This window comes from Galendromus occidentalis, unplaced genomic scaffold, assembly GCF_000255335.2.
Source record: "Galendromus occidentalis unplaced genomic scaffold, Mocc_1.1 scf7180000077532, whole genome shotgun sequence".
Lineage (NCBI taxonomy): Eukaryota > Metazoa > Arthropoda > Arachnida > Mesostigmata > Phytoseiidae > Galendromus > Galendromus occidentalis.
In genome coordinates this window covers 22290-38990 of record NW_003805520.1, presented here as the reverse complement: position 1 = coordinate 38990, position 16701 = coordinate 22290, and the positions used below count along the sequence as shown (strand labels likewise).

General features: G+C 52.4%; 2 protein-coding genes across 2 annotated transcripts in view; one reads left to right on the top strand and one right to left on the bottom strand.

The window, feature by feature from the left end:
• Positions 1-10965, top strand: part of LOC100902614 (metabotropic glutamate receptor 1-like) — a 37137-nt gene extending 26172 nt beyond the window's left edge. The window contains exons 9-12 of the mRNA XM_029112890.1: positions 2981-3161; positions 8096-8222; positions 9088-9797; positions 10756-10965. Of these exons, the coding sequence (XP_028968723.1) occupies positions 2981-3161; positions 8096-8222; positions 9088-9797; positions 10756-10965 (1228 nt within the window). The remainder of the gene's footprint in view (positions 1-2980; positions 3162-8095; positions 8223-9087; positions 9798-10755) is intronic.
• A 700-nt stretch (positions 10966-11665) lies between these two features.
• On the bottom strand, positions 11666-15661 carry LOC100902473 (alpha-tocopherol transfer protein-like). Its single transcript, XM_003748446.1, has 2 exons — positions 15065-15661; positions 11666-11995 (listed from the first exon to the last, which is right to left on the bottom strand). The coding sequence occupies exons 1-2, from the start codon at positions 15659-15661 to the stop codon at positions 11666-11668; spliced, it is 927 nt and encodes a 308-aa protein (XP_003748494.1).
• Positions 15662-16701: the final 1040 nt, after the last annotated feature.

Sequence of the window (16701 nt, the reverse complement as noted above, 5' to 3'; positions counted from 1 at the left end):
TCTGCCAATTTTTCTTCCCGTGCTCTCTCTCTTTTCCATTCTTCACGCTTGGCACGTCTGTCGGTGGATCGGTGGGCCCTCTCGCGTTCTTCGTTGCCGATCCTAGATAGTGTTTTCCGAGTTAAGGTTTGTTTTGTGGCTGGCAGCAAACTTTGCGGCTGCATCTGGGACCTCGGTCGTCCGCTGGGAGAGGAGGTTTGAAATTCCGGGGACTCGTGATGACGAGTGCAGGAAGAGTATTTGAGCCGAACGATCATCTGGGCAGACTCGAATGAGCCCCAATACCGAATCCTCGGCATCGAGGGTCTTCGATGCCGAGAATGCAGATCCGTCGTACGTGATCTCGGAGGAGGCGGGATTCGCTCAGGTCCCGCGAGGAGCTCTAAGCACTGTGACTCTCCGTTCAGAAATCAATTAGCTGGCTGCTGAGCGGGGTATCCATGTTCACTGGGATTTTTTCCCGCGGCCCGGGAAATTTTTCTAAGATCCACTGGCTAAGTCTCGTCCATAAAAAGTGCAGCTGTCCGCTCACTCGCCGAATTTTCCAGGATCCCCCGAACTTTCTGTCTCCGGTACTCTGTGGAATGCCTGTGAGGTCTTGAGCAATATCTGTGGAGTTATTGCGATGGAAGCGTGGGGAAGATGAGTTTTGTGGCGAGGCTAACGCTCAGTAACATCTTCCCATCTCCTGATGGAATAATTCGCTTCGGATCAAGGAACGGGGATGGATCCATCCCCGTGGTGAGGGTCAAAGTGCGTTCGGTGGTTCCGGTGCGACAAACAAGAGAAAAACCGCCACCGCGATGGAAACGCCCGAGTACGGCGTCCCCGACGAACCGAGAGCGTGGCTTCCGGGTAGCACGTCTCGAGAGAACAGAAAAGTGCCGCCTCTCCTCATCGGCGGTGCAATTATCATCATCTATGATTTTAGTGATTCCGGTATTCTTTGCCGAGTTGATCTAATATTCAGGGATCCTAATCGTCTTGAACTATTAACAACAGCGGCGGCAGCGAGCCGGAGCCGCGGCTCGGGAGTCGTGGCAAACTGAAAAGTTGCTCCGACTCGAGCCGTAAATATTCCCGGAGTTTGCTCACGTTTGATCTGGTAGAAGTAATGAAAACTCTTTTAATAGCCCCCTCGAACTTCCGCGTACATACAAAGGTCGACTCAGGGAATTCGCTGAGTGACTCGCTCTTCCACTCGTCCATTCAACTCGGTGGTGCGCCGGCCAAAGAGATCTACGAGCCGATCGATTCATCAAAGTTTGTCGGGGCGAAAGACTTGAAACGCCTGAGCGCTAAGATCCAGCGGGCAGACGGATGAGACGAGCGGGCGAGCTCGGGTTCGGGTCGAGTTCGAGAACAAGAGAATTCAGATGAGTCGACGGAAGAGAACCCGCTGTCATGAGGAGCTTAGCGAGCGGACTTGCATAACCGACAGATCTTCACCTTTGTTTGCTCGATGGCTTCCCTACCGGGAACTTTTGTAATGAAAAACGTGACGTATCACGGCCGGGACGATCTGCTCGTGGTTCGCGCGTGAGATCCCGAATGAATCACCCGAAGCCTCAATGGAGCAGGAGACAGGAGTAAGCTGGACGAGGGGAGGCGGAAGAGGAATCATAGGGGTCGATTATAACGGAGAGAAATCAACCACAGAGAAAACGTATTGACGGAGATTCGACACGAATGGAAAAGATGAGCGATGCGGATCGGGAAACTCTTGACGGCTGTAATATTGAGGATCCGTTGGGCTGGGAGAGGGAGCCGAGGGGAATTCCCATTCGACAACGGGATGAAAATGCGCGAAAATGCTCCGGAAAGCCAAAAACAGGGAGAAATGGTCAAGACCGAGGAGGCGAAGGAAATGTTGAGCTCACGGTGAGGAGTTGCTCTCTATCTAGTGCACGGGCATCCGTGCGACCACGGAAGCAGACAAGTGGTCGAGCTCCTCGGCACTGTCACCAGCTCCTCGGGCCAGCGCTCGGTTGCCCCCTTCCCATGATGGTCCCTCTTGCCTTCTGAAAGCAACGTCATACGCTGCTCGACAAACAAGACATCTTGATTTGGCTTGCTGTTTGCCGACTCGGCCTGTGTTTGTCCGCTCTGTTTCATCACCGAGCGTTCGGTTATCGGAACTTGATCGCCGCGATATACGCAGCCGATAACCGACTAGCCGTCGGACAACCACCAAGCTAGCGGACTCGGTTTCTGTTCCGATGTTTGACCGATACGACAGCCGCGGGTGCTCGTTTGCCGCGTCTATCCGTCGGTTGCGCGCTCGATATCAATTTCTGAACACCATGGCGGACTCATCCTCTCTCGTCCACAGTCGCGTCCCCCCCCCCACGTGACCCGATGCGTCGCTCGTCTACCGCTTCGCCCGCATTCCTCCCGCCACACATCGGCCACCCGTCGTCGCCAGCCGTACTTACTGCTTTAGGCGTAGACGGACGGCAAACCGAGCGGCTTCTCCCTCGCCCCGTCGTTTCCTATGCCCCGAATGATAAATGCCGCTAATAACGCAGCCCATATGGACTCCCTGCCGTGTTGCCAGGACGCAGATAAGAAGTCTCCTCCGGGACCGAGCTACGCTGCCTGAATACGGCTCGCTGGCCTGCAAGAAGCTCTATGCAGAATGCCGACTTACTGACCGGAGAAGCGAGTATTATCAGGGCTCTTGCGAAAGTTTTGTTACGAAGACTTTTCTTCCGAGAACTCTTTGTGGAATCTCCGTTTTCGCGCGAGGCCAAATTCGCAATAGGAGCTTTCATTTCACTCCTTTAGAGTAGACGACCCGGTGTATGTACAACTGGGTTTCTGCATGATGAGCCTCGCCGAAACGCGGGATGGGAGGACTATACCATTCGGACCTCGCATTCAGACGACGCGCGACGCATCGACGCACGGGGCTCTCTCGGATATGAGTGCGGGGTCGCGGCCGAAACCCGAATCACGAATACCAACTTCTTTATTCCAGCTACGACATCATGAATTTCCAAAAGAACGGAGATAAATACGACTACGTTCAAGTTGGAGCATGGAATGACGGAGAACTCAATCTCTCCGGGAACATCCAATGGAACTATAACTGGAATCTCTCCAGAGACCAGACACCCGTTTCAATCTGCAGTATGCCATGTCCAAAAGGCCAGGTGAAGGTAAGTTCGTCAGAGCTCAGAGTCGATGTTCATCACTCAAGAGTACAGTCGCTGCTAGAACGGGGGACGGAAGGAAGTTTCCAGCTCGCCGGAGCCTTCCTCCCCGGAATTCCTACAATTAAAGTCTCGAGCGTGCGTATGACACCATGGAAAGTCGATGCCGCTCGTGTGCTTGCGGAGAGGGGGGGGGTTGCTCGGAATAGGTACTCGAGGACGAGTTTTCTGCTCCGAGCAGAACATCGACGACGCCGAGCTCGGTGCCGTGATACTTTTAAATTCCCGCTATTTCCGGGTGAACCTGAATTCAGGGGGTACTCCTCCGTCTCGGAGATGATTGTCGTCCTGATTGGGCCAGGAGACCGAAGATTATCGTGTTTCCCTTTTCACCGAGCTTTTCTCGAGGATAGCGAGCTCAAGCTCGCTATTAACTAAATTATTATTATTACTACGAGCTATTAATTGAATTATTGTCATTATTATTATTATTGCTACGACGGATTTCAATAATCCAGCCGCGAAAAGAAACAGGGAGGATGATTAGCTCACATCTTCTCGTTCGTCTTCGGTTAGATAGGCGATCCACAATAATAGTTTGTGAATGCTGTCCTTCTCACAGATCGATGATTTTTCCGCGCTCCCGATCCATCGAAAGTTAATCAGTTTGCTCCGTCTCCATGAGAAGTGGGTAAACTGTGGTCGCTAACCCTCGGTGGTTTTGTGGCACTGTTTAATTAAGCCGCAGAGCTCGGCAAGGAAAAAATAGGAGAAGGAAGATGAAGCGCTGTAAGAAGGGAAGAGCGAATGTGTTGCCAGGGGGAAAAACACGGACAGACCGACGACGACCGACAACTCGGCTTTGAGGCGTACCCCTCTTGGAGTCGAGAAGAGACACTGGCGTGCGAAGGAGTGAGCGGTGAACGTGACGCTCGGGCGCAAAAACAGCTCGGTCAAGAGTGCGGGGTAAGGGACTGATGGGGTTTGCACATGGTGTTAGAGTGAACAGGCAGGCTTTTTCCTTCCTCCGCTAGCTCGCTTCTTCATTCGTTCTTCGTACGTTCTCTAATAACGACCCAGACAGCCCACTGCTCCCTTCTCCTTGACAGGAACTGGTCAGGCAAGGGTTCAGAAAAAGCGGACAACGAGTTCACCGGAGCTCTTCCCCTTTCCTCCTGTTTGTTACAGCTGCAGCCGGGCCCGAGGCAGCTGGTTTTACGTTTCCTCGTACGACCGATTGATCGTTGTCGTTCGTGAGGGAAGAAAATTTCACCTTCTTCGCAGCCATATGGAGTCAGAGCAATATCAGAGCGAGTCCGCGCCGCTCGAGATGGTTGTATACTTTCAGCTAGCTGCTCTTTGTTGTCAGAGAAATGAGTTCTCGATCTTCTCGGCCGCGGAGAGCTGAACCTGCCACCAACCTCGACTGCCGGAATCCGATCATTTTTATCCGGCTCCGCTAGCGAGGCTGGCTGCCCGTGCGACCTCGAGCCAGCCGCGTGCTTCTTTCTCTCGTCGGATTACAGGACGTGTACCGCTCATGTGATGTCGAGGCCGTAAGAATCAGGCTGAGTGGTTTCGTTCGGGAAGAAAGCGACTAATCGTGTTCCTTGTTCGGGAATCGGACGGCTCTGTCGCGGTTGCGCCGAGGTCCGAGTCCGAGCTCCTTGCACCCAGCACGGAGGAGTCTGACCTACAAGCTTCATTCCGCTGCCGAGATTCCTCAGACTGAACTCCCTACCGACTGTGTGTGAAAGATCGGTGCAGTTCGCGGTGTGCTCCGTCGCCATCGTCCACATCTTGAACTGAGACGAGATGCCATTTATGGCTGCGTCGCGAGACAAACGCTCATTGAATATTCGGTTGGCCAAGATGCCAACGACTGTGCGAGATATGGGGGTACCTAGTCTCTAATCACGCGGCGCTCCGTATCACCGAGCGGAGCTTTCCGTGTCAGTGCCAAGCAGCCGGACACTGCAGTCGGCTCATTCACACTTAGCGTCCCAGACGTCTCGGATTGCGGTGGTTATATTATTTGGAAATCGACTCTCCCTGGGGGCGAGCGCCCACTGCATCTCAATCGGAAAGCAGTTGAGTCCCCCGTCATCACTCCCTTACTAATTCACGAAAGTGACCGATCCAGTGCTCCGAAATCGCCCGCAGTGTCGGCGCGGGTCCGTCCGAATATCTCATTATTGAGTGAATAAGAGCTGAATATTAGAATAGTCTCTCGCTCACTCAGTATCATGGATCCAATTCTTATCTCTTTTGCTCGTTGCTGTCCGTCTCATTTCTTTGTTTGGCTTCCTCGACTTCCTTTGTGGGAACAAGTAAGTGAATTTTCTCTGTCCGGCCAACGGACCGACCGAGCGAGCGAGCGGCCTCGTTATCCTTCACTGGACCGTCCCGCTGCCGCGTCCAGGACGACCCTTCCAACCTTGGCCGTGCTGCTGCTGTTCCCCTTCTGCGATGCACTGAGACGTTATCTGCTGGTGACTATTATGTAGAGTCGTCACAGAGAGCTCGTTCCGACTGCTCGCCTATCCCGATCGTAACTCATTGCCGAGCTTATCGCTTTTAATCCATGTGGGCTTCTAATCTCGCTGTCCGATTATTTTGTAGCTTGCGCTCGCTCGCTCGACGGCTGACTAGATAAGGCGCATCGTTTCGCTGTGGAGTCCCGCCGCATCCTCCCGGTGCGCCTCGGATCTTTTACATCTTCCTGTCCGCGCAAATCTTTGAGAAATCACAAAGATGGAATATTCTCAGGGGACGTTTGTCCGAGAAAGCAGCGAATGCCGTGTGCATTTTTCATGTTGCCGGACGAACGCTTGCCCCTTGACCCTTGATGGCCGAACCCCGAAAGAGGACTGAGCGAGAGAGAGGAAGCCCTTTGTTCCTTTTGACGCGTGGGATGCCAGTTTCTCCGGAAAAAAATAATCCTAGACCTATCCTCGTCCCTCCATACGTACACTCTTTCACATTCAGGGTCCCGCATCGCAGTCTCAGTCAGAGGCTGCAGCCGACGATGTCTGAGCTTCCGTTGCTACGGGGAAGACGACGGGGCCGACATCCAATATATACTAGCGGCGGCGGCGGCAGCGATTCCGAGGAAGGGAGGAAAAGGAATTTGTCCAAAATTGAGAGCGGCACTGCCACTACGGCTGGCGGACGAGAGTTTTTTTTTGCCGAAATTCCTTGGCAGTCTCTTTGCGGAGTCACCCTTTCGTCCGCGGCTTACCTTCTCCCCGTCGCCACCTCCGTCCAGCAATGACCAACTCCACCGAGCCTCTTCTAGAATCTCGAATTTCCAGTCCTGCTAGGCAGATAAATAGGATTTGAGTTGCATTTGCGTTTCCAGCTTGCGAAAACTCGCTGCGTGTCAATGTCTCCACCTCAATGTTCATTAGCCCAGAGGAGAGGATCAGTTTTCGACGATGTCTCGAACGAAACTATTCGTAGTGTTGAAGTACGATCTCGAAATGGCCGATGGGCAGCTAGAGCCATGGTCCCGGTGCCGCGCCGACATTGCGGATCCCGGATCTGTCGCCTGTTTCGCGACGGGAATCCGACTTCTCGCCTGGCCTTCTCTTCTGTGCGAGTCGCTGTCGAGAAGCCGATCGATTCACGTCGCTAGATCGAAAGTATGTTTTTGAGCGTCGCTGAATGAGGAGGTCAAGGTGAATGAAGACGATACTAGAGTGCGCTCTCGATCGGTACTGAATCCAAAGAGGATGGCGCCGCTCACTATTCGCCCTCCACTGCCCTGCCCGCCCCCTTCTGGCCCCCCGCGAGCTCGGGCGACCGCTCCTCGGAGGGTACGTCTAAAGCTCCTCCGGCTGGCAAAACTTTTCCATCGGAACCTGGGGAGGAATCTTCAAGCGGAAACAGAAGAATACTTCGAACTTCCGCTCTCCACCTCGTTCGGCTCCTGTACGCGTTGTTGGACGAAGGGACGGTCGAGCGTCGTGGTGGTGGTTTTTGATAGAATGCCGAATTAACATTTTGAACGAAACTCCACTGGAACCCCCACGCTCCTCCCTTCTCTCGCCGTCTCCCCAGTTTATATCGTCTCTCTCTTTTCTGCGGGCGAGATTTTCATGAGAAATCCTTGCCCACTTGTCGTATAAGGTACGCTTCGGACTTCCTGAGCCCTCGACTCCGGTACTCCCTCCCTTCGAGAGGTTATTTCATCTTCTCGAGGTCCAGTCAATCGATGTACATACATTACATATAAATAGGTTCGACCCGATGGTTCTGCTTTGAACCCAGATTGTCGATGTGTATGTGTACACAAGGCGCGAATGTTTTCGCGAAATTAATAACCGATATCTCGAGCCCTCCAAGTGATCAGGCGGCCTCGCTGCGCAAGCACGGAACGGTCGCTCATCGCATGGCTCTGGATTATCTCGAAGGAGAACAGCACATGAGCGCATGATCCCATTTCGGCGGCAATGACGTTCCGACGAGGGGAATTATCGTCCGTTGCTTCTTTGATCGGCACGACGAGCCGGCGGAAGCGATCCTGCCCATCGCCTTGTTGGGATTCGGCCCTCTCGAAAAGCTCACAGCTGTTAAACCGTTCGGTCCTGTGAATGACAAGAATTCAGACGCGGACCGACGACTCAACTCCGGTCGCGTTTATCTCCCGGGATCGCTGGACCTTGCGTTGAGACCCAGAGACCTTCCGATCAATCTGGGATGAATCACTCCAGGTCCTACTCAGCCAGAAGGTTCAGCCCGATCAGTCAGCCCTCAGGCAAGCATAGACCGATGGGAGAGTCCGCGGGGTTGGGTAGCGAAATCTGCGGAAAACCAACGACAATGGCGACTCGCAGAAACGAAGCAACGACGATTCGCTGCAGGGATTACGCGCGTATTGCTAACTGATTCCATGGGGTGAAAATACCGCAATCTAATTGGGTTCTCTTCCATTACAGAACGTTCACTCAGAAACGCTCAAATGTTGTTGGACGTGCACAGAATGCAAGAAGAACGAGATTCTAGTAGATGAATTCACTTGCAAAGCATGTGAATTGGGATTCTTTCCCAATGATAACCTTACGGGTGAGTCATATCAAACTAAATGCTCATCGGAATCTCAATTCCCGCACTGTATCGCTGTCCGTGCCTCAATTATCCGGACCGAGGAAAACGTTGCTCCCATACGATTCGGCATCCGAGAAATACTTGACCATAGCCATCTGAACTCGAGCTCAGGCTCCAAGCAGGAGCGGTCACGGGTGTAATGGCGGCTCCGACCCGAGCCGATAGGGTCAGAAACGTAAATGACGCAGGGATCGTGAGGAAATGAACGAATAGAAACCTCGGGGAAAGGGAGTGCTGACTGGGAGAAGCTGAAAGTTTTTCCAAGTTTTCACGTGAGCCGAAGGCACGTTCGGCAATCGAACCATATCTCGGATCGCTCATTCCAACACCTGTGTCACGTTACATCTATAAAGCGTTCGGTGCAGCTGCAGTCTCGCTCCTTGGCCAACACGTTTACGATCGCTGACTCTAGGGGAGGAGGGAGGGCAAGAAAGGGGGAAGAGCAGCAGTGGTTGGAGTGTCAGTGGTTGTAGCGAAAGGCAGGAAAGGAATGAGGGGTCCGAGCTCGAGTAAGAGCTCCACAGACCCGCGGGCGAGGGGAAGAAGCCGAAAGAGCGCCTTCCTCTGTCGCCTTAGGAACGACAACCCTTTCACCGCTGGCCACTCGCGAGACTAATTGAAATGGACACAGAGTTACAATCTTGGTTTATTCATTCACTTACGACCGAGAGCTCTAGAGAGCTCCAAGGGATCGAATGAGCTCGACGGAGCTCCTCGGTCCTAGTAATTGATTAATATCCACCTCCAAGCCCGGGAGACTTTGAATAGTTTCGTTTACAGCAGCATTTCCCGTCCGAAACTGAGCCGTAGCTTCGCATTACAGATTGCGAGCAGATCCCGATCGAACATCTGCATTGGGATGACTCTGAATCGATAGTGGCTACCTCGATCGCCGTTGGAGGAATTGTTCTCACCGCGCTCGTCATGGTTGTCTTCTTGACTAACCACAACACGCCGATCGTCAAGTCGTCGACCCGAGAGCTGTCCTACATCATCATGCTCGGCATGCTCTTTTCGCATGTGACAACGTTTGTCCTCTTGGCCTACCCAACCTGCGAACGTTGCATGGCGGCCAGACTTATACCAGGGATGAGCTTTTCCATCATATACAGTGCGCTAGCCATAAAGAACAAGCGCATTTCGGATTGTTTCCGACGATCTCACAAAATGAAGATGGAGAAAGAGTCAGGATCGCATTTCACCTCGTTGAAGCACCAGCTGATCGGCATCGGCATCACGATTGCCATCGAGGGTACCTGCTGTTTCATTTTTCTCACTATGGAAGCTCCAGACGCCGTGTTAGTGTACCCGGACGTCAGCAGGGTTATCATCATGTGCAACACCACCACACAAGGACTTCTGTTTCCGCTGGCTTATCCCTGCGGACTTCTCGGTGTCTGTACGTACTTCGCATTCCAAACGCGGAACATTCCAGGGAACTTCAGTGAAGCTAAACTAATAGGCTTCACTGTCTATACCACTATTGTCATTTGGATCGCATTCGTTGCAATATACTTCGGCAGCAAGCATAAGGTGAGTTTCGGGTCTGCGAGGAGCTAAAGTTCAAACTATAAGTCAAGAGATCCAGATCTCTCAAATGGGAGCATGCTTACATCTCGATCACAAGTGTGGTGAGGATAATGATTGTCATGATGAGGATATTATACGGCGAGGGATAATACTTTACCCACATTATTTATCATCTGAAGAAAATATCATTATATTTATTGTTATGAGAAAATCATCATCATCATTATTATTATTCTCCGTCCGATATTGTTCCACGAATCGGATGAATTCCCGATCTCGGACTATTTGCTCCGCATGAGGCCACCGCTTCCGTCTCCGCGTCCGCAGAATTCGAGGACGTGGAACTGAACGCTAGTTTCCGCGAGAGCAGACGCAGCAGTTTCCAATCCTAGTAAATGAGCGCTCGAATTGAAGAGAGTCCGCTCTTCGGTGCATTTAGAAGCTCGTGTTACGGAGGAGTACACGCTCACTTGATGCATCGAAAGTCTTGTTAGTCGAACTGCTTTAGCGCCCCTCCGGAAGCTCTGGATTGGTCCCGAGAGGTTTCGCTCAGTATAAAACGAGGACAGCGACGAGAGGTGAAGGGAAAACAGACCGATGGGATCGCATCCCGTCCACTTGTTCGTCGTTGAGTTCACAGAGGCGTCGTCTTCGTCCATCAGAGATCGAAATCAGGAGGAAAGCAATATCTCGCGGCAATCTGATATCGGAAAGCTCGGTGTCAGACCGGTCGATGTTTAGACTGCGGTTGCAGATGACAACGCAATATGGTGCAGTCAGCTAGTCGGTATATCTCCTTACTCTCCTCTTGTGTGTACAGTATGTCGTTGGAGTCGCCTAGCGAGTCTCGCAGGCAAGGTATTACTACACACGGCCGTCGACTACGTCGTCTCTCTTCTCCCGCAGTCGCATAAAATTGAATCCAGCCTTAGTAAACTCTGTCGTGATTGTCATGTTGCAGGTGATTTCCATGTGTATCTGCACTTCTCTGGCGTCTCTTGTTTGTCTCATTGTTCTCTTTATGCCCCGAACATATAACATACTATTCGAGAAGAAATCCAACGTCCGGTCACGTTTTGCTGCAACTAATCCTGAGCTCCGAATGCATGTTGGAAACTCCAACGTCTCCCGGAATTCGTCCACGGGCGACAATAATCCTTCTGGAAGGTAAGCTCACCCGTCACAGTCGGGATTTTCTTCTGATTATCAGGTATTCAACCCATTTGCTTTCCAAAAGTTGGATGACACCTCCACATGTGGCCTCGCTTACGAGAGGGAATGGGTTCCTCGATGAATCACTGAGCGATCGTACAGCCACATGGAGCTTGTTGATCGCTTTCGGTGGGAGAAGTGGGTAAATATTCGCAAATCCATCCTTCATCCGGATAAGCGCGGATACGCTCACTATATTTATTGGAGAGCTTCTTACGAACACTCGACCGATGAAGCGAGCCGGCTCTGAGCCTTTTCCCACATCCGAGTCAGCCAGCGGGTATTTGACCGGATCTCATCGTTACCAGCCACCACACTGTAGCAACAACACCAACATCATCAAGGAGCAGGCCAATATAGATAGATTTGCTCAGAAGACGCCCGGAATATATTTATTTCTCTGCGGCCTAGTCAGTTCGTATAAACATGGTTACGACGCTAAGAGCGTGAATTTCTTCCTCGTTTCACGTCGTCTCGCTTCCTTCATCTAGAATCTAGACAGGGGTTCTCCGTCGGGTTGGTCAACGAGGTCGGAGATTTTCTGGAGGACTGATCGCTATTCGTAAGAATTCAAGTCATGTCCGAGTATGTCCATTGGGAGAGCGATCGATCGAAGGAGTCACGGTTACTCAAAAACCCGAGAGCAAATAATAATCACGTCATTTCGCGTTGGCTGCAGAGGGATCCCTCAGAAAGCCGTAGTGGCTGTGACGCCGAAACTCTTCGTCGCGAGCGTAAAGCTGTTTCCGAATCCAGTCATTACTGAAAGGGCCAGCTTTGCCCCCGTATTCGCTTGGCAGGACTTCCGGATCTATGTGCTGGTGCAATGATTCCATGTTGCCTCCGTGGAGGTGGATTCGCTTCACGATTTTCGCCTTCAGAAAAGGGCGAATGCAAGCGTAGATGTAATCATACAGGCCGGGCTGATTCACGATATGGATGGCTCTGAAACGCGCAGGGAATGCGTCCTGAACTGTGTGAACGAGCACCTGCAAGAGAACGAGGGCCATTGTGAGATAGCGCTACAATTCATTCGTCAAACGACTTCGCCTTTGAGCCAATTTACGGTGAAAGTTCCAGAGCGTGGGACAGGTGCTCAATTGAGTTTTTCCTCATTCCTTCGACGGCCTCCGACAGACGGATGACGTCGATGAGCGAATCCGGAGGTGAGGGGGAGGGGCAGCGAACAAAAACAGGATACAGACGGAGTAAATGAAAAGGAACAAGACGCGAGGACAAGGGTTCGAGCGGAAACCGTCCCCATTTCCGAGCACGGCTATGTCGTCGTCGACGACGACGGCGACGAGTGAGGCCAGAGAGCCCATCAAAACCGCGCCGCCGACTAATCCATACATCACTTCATTAATCTATTATATTCACTTGGTAGCATTAACGGTTCCCATTCGAGAGTCCGACACTTCAATTATGTGCATGAGTGTCGGAAGGTGCGGGGACCGAGTAAGTAAGCGAGTCGGCGATCCGCCGGGTACGCGATCGCGGGAAAAATTAATCATCCGGCTGCGCGTGAAATAGAGTCTCCGAAAGCATTCGTGGGGAAGGATGCCGGAACGAGAAGCTGCTGAGCGCGTTCGACCTGAGCGGCGATGACAATTTCCATCCATTCGTACATCCGCTCGACGATCTCTCCATCTATGCAGATGTTCAATATGAAGGAGAGCTAACTAAGTCTGTGCCCGGACACGAGGACCCGAAATTGGTGTGAAGCTCCGAGTGGTGCGCCCCTCGGTAACTGTCGATACACTCACACGCTCGCACTGTGGGTAGAATATTTTTGGGTTTCACTCGTCTGCAGTCGTTTTCATCGAAGTCAGGAATTCCGTCGCAATGTCAAGCTGGGAGGGGGTTTCGAGCTAGATTCACGCTCGAAATCGAATCTCCCCCCGCGTGAGTACATATGCCGGAGCTCGCAACAATACACTCGTAAAAAATAGGATTGAGAGAAGTTCCATGAGCCGATAACTGATGATCGAAAGTTTCGCTGCTGATGAGAGCCCGGAACCCAACATCTGTGCTAGTCTAAAATGATGGGAGCCTGCATCCTCGAGGCCTAATTTCCCCTCGGCGTCCTCGACGATCCTTATTCGGAAATAATAATTCGGGATTATCGGGTGTCGTTAACCGGTTGGTAACAGTTCAAAGCCAACATATGTAGCACGACGGAATTTGTCGCTCAGTGGGTTTCACTTGGGGATAGTTAACAGAGGGAGGCAATCACATGGAAGCACAGTCACAGTCTTGAAGGATATCGGGAGCTGGGCTCCAAGAGAAGCGAAGACTATCGAGACAAGCTTGGCCAAACCCGATGGACGGGCTCATCGCAAATACTCTGGACCTGGACACAAGAGCACCTTATATCTGCCCTGGAAGCATCAGACCTTCCGAAGAGAGCTGCCGTGGAGCTCCGATACCCCATGAATCTGGTCTCGCCGAGCACGGTTTCTACCCCAAAAGCAGGAAAAAGACTTTCGTCGACGCGACGGTGAAATATTTTCGTCAGCTCTCGATGAACGTGCCAGACCCGTCCTGGAGCTAGGGATCGAACGAGTCGAATAAGGCCCGAATGTAAGGCCTGCCTCCCGGACTTTGGTTTCCGAGAGACTGAGAGACTTCGGATGGGAAATTTATTCAGAACGAGGGAGATCCTCGATACCTCGGGGGGTCTAATCAGGATTTCGATAGCACGAGAATCACCGGTCCTCAATTCACCGATAATTCCGTTACGACTGTCAATAACCACCCGCTTAATCCCCCACCGACACACCCTCTTAACATCATTGATTCGCGCATCAAACAGGTGTGTATCGAAGCAGCAGTTTATCGTCTCCCCCACCGTCTTTCCTCGTGAATACTCCTCCTCTCCTGCCGGAGGTTCCCACCACCATCACCACCGGGAGTGCGAGCGCTCTCTTCCGCCGAGGCAATCGAGAATTCGCTGAGATCGTTCGAGGGACGATCCTTGAAGCGATTCCGTCGCGGCTGCCGAAGTCGCGCACAGTGCATCTGTACAGCGACGTGTATCTATCGGCTTCCCTAATGAATAATTGAAGTCGGGAAACAAAACACTCGACAAGTGACACGACGGACGTCGCTTAAGCGTCGCACCTGTCGGCAATCCGTGACCGCTCGCCTCCCTCCCGATGAGAGGCTCGGTCTCAGATGAACGCTTGCGGAGAACCTATGATATGCGCGGATAAACTAGCTCCCCGTTCACACCGCGGTTCATCTGACTCCGGGAGCTCGTGGCGGAAAATGAATGCTCAGGTAATCGGTATTACAAAACTCGGGGGCTTTCGGAGACTTCATATTTCCGACTCCTTTAGCCCCGCGGAGTGATGACGGCTTTCAGAAGCTCCGCTTCTTTTTACCTCGCGGTGGCTCGTCCAAGTTTTCCGCCCAATGCCGTCGCGGCCATTACCGACACCGTAATATTGCCGCAATCTCAACAGAAAACGCTTTGTGCTTGACGACCCCTGTTAAGTTTTAGGCGACCGTCAGCTTACGACCAAACATTATCGCCGCCTCGAAGGGTTCCGAATGACGAAAGAACAGCTACGATTGTTCTATGACGAAGACGACGGCTGCATTGACGAGAACTCCGAAACCTTGTTCTGAAGTTGTCTCCAACTTCTCATGGATTTTTCGCGTGGATCAGATGTGGAGAAAATCCGCTGCTGTCATGACCACGCGAGCGATGGGAGCCTATTTCAATTCCGAGAAGCGATGGCCGACGACTGCAGAGCTGCTCCGACGAGATTCCTTCCCGAGAATCTCAAGTAATCAGGGCCCTCGGACCCGAGCTTCATGAAGTTCGCGAGCGGAGTTCTCATTTTACTCGATCTGAACGGAGCTGTGAAACTTAAGTATTTAATCCGGAAATATGAGAGGCCGCGCGAAACAAGACACGCGCCTCGACAGCGATGACTTTTCTCCTCGGATTCTCATTCTCTGCGCGGACCGGAATCTCTCCGAGAAAGCCCGCGCTGTCAAAGCACCGATGCGACATATTCGAGCTACACATCCGTCTTCCTCAATCTCACCTTGAACACCATAACTTTGATGTAAGGCAGCATTGACCAAGTTATTCCGTCGCCGTCGATAATTATCTGAACACCGCGCTGTTGAACCGCAGGCTCTCTGAGGGCGTGCTCGATCATCCAATACGACGGCGTGAGATGTTCTGCCAAATCCCAGTCGGTGCCCGGAACCCAATCACCTTTACGCCAGATATAGATTGTGCTTCCGTCGATTGGGTTCCTTTTCGGCTGGAGGGTGACGTTGTTCAGCTCGAAGAACTTGACACGATCCAGAGGTCCGACGCCTTGAGGATACAGTATCGCTGGATGCGAACTCCTCACTCTGTAGTATTTCTGATAGCACTTGAACGCTCGATCAACGTCGAAACGTCTCGAGCGAAGGAAGCAGAGCAGGAACAAATCGTCCTCGCGGAACTTGCTCAGCGGGTTGTCGTTTTTGAGCGACTGGATCCTGATTCTGAGATCCTCGAGTCCTTTCTCCCGCTGTCCCGCGCTTTCGGCTTCGGACGCGGTGACGGCACCAGCGGTTGCATTGATCAAGTGCGGGTGGGTCGCGAGCAGGGGACCAGGTCCACGGACGCTCAACTCGGTTATCGTCATGATCGCGGACTCGTGGAACCCACCCGCTCGAACACAGACACGAACTGAGCGACGAACCGGCCGACTGACTGACTGACTGACTGACTAGCTGGCTGTCTGGTTGTATGACTGAACGGCGAATAAACCGATACCGAATTCAAATGCGGGACAGCGCGGATCGCTCGCGGCGGAAAGAGGGAGATCGCTACCAGCAACCCGCCGACCAACGAACCAGGCAGCGAGCGGATCGAACGACCGACCGACCGACTGAACGAACAACCAGACAGTCGCATCCAGACGAAGGTCGGAACCGGCCACAGAAAAAAGGGTCAATCCATTCCACGGATAGTTTAGACGCGGGAGGCAATCCGTGTCATCAGTGGCAATTCGATCCCCCCCACGACAACGTCAGAACATCTGATCGATGCCATGCTGAACTCGCTGGGTCTGCGCTTGACATTCCTGACGGCAAGGCAGCTGCGTGCTCACTTGCCTTACTTAGTGTCTGACAGCGATCGGACAGAACACTCGAACGAGATAGAGTTGTCGACAGATGTCTGTATGCGGACATACGATCGTAGACATAGCCGCAGGGGCCTCGGGAAGATGATACAGATGAATGGATTGACGTCAGAGAAGTTGTGATCCAGAATTCGGATCGAGTGACCCTTCCATCGACCGAAAGAACGACCGCCCGATCGTTGGATCGATCGACGTCGGCGTCGCTTTCCCCTCGAATTAGCCAGACGGTTCGTTAGCCTTTTGGCTCAATATTCAGTGGCATGATCATATGGCGGTCTCCGTGGAAACAATACATGCAGTCAAGCATTCAATCACCCGTGTCTCCATCTCGATATGTTATCGTATCGAGCAGGAATGTCAGGGGGTGGAGGGGAGGGGGGGGCTATAGGCGAGGAAAGTGAAGCGATTCGAGGACCAAGGTGGGCAGGGTCGAGGTAGGGATAAAAATCTCCCCGTCAGCTGCTTCCCGAAAATTCTGAACCATGGGGACAGCATCGTTCACGATAATTCCGCTCCCACCGTCTTTGTCGTGCGTGAAC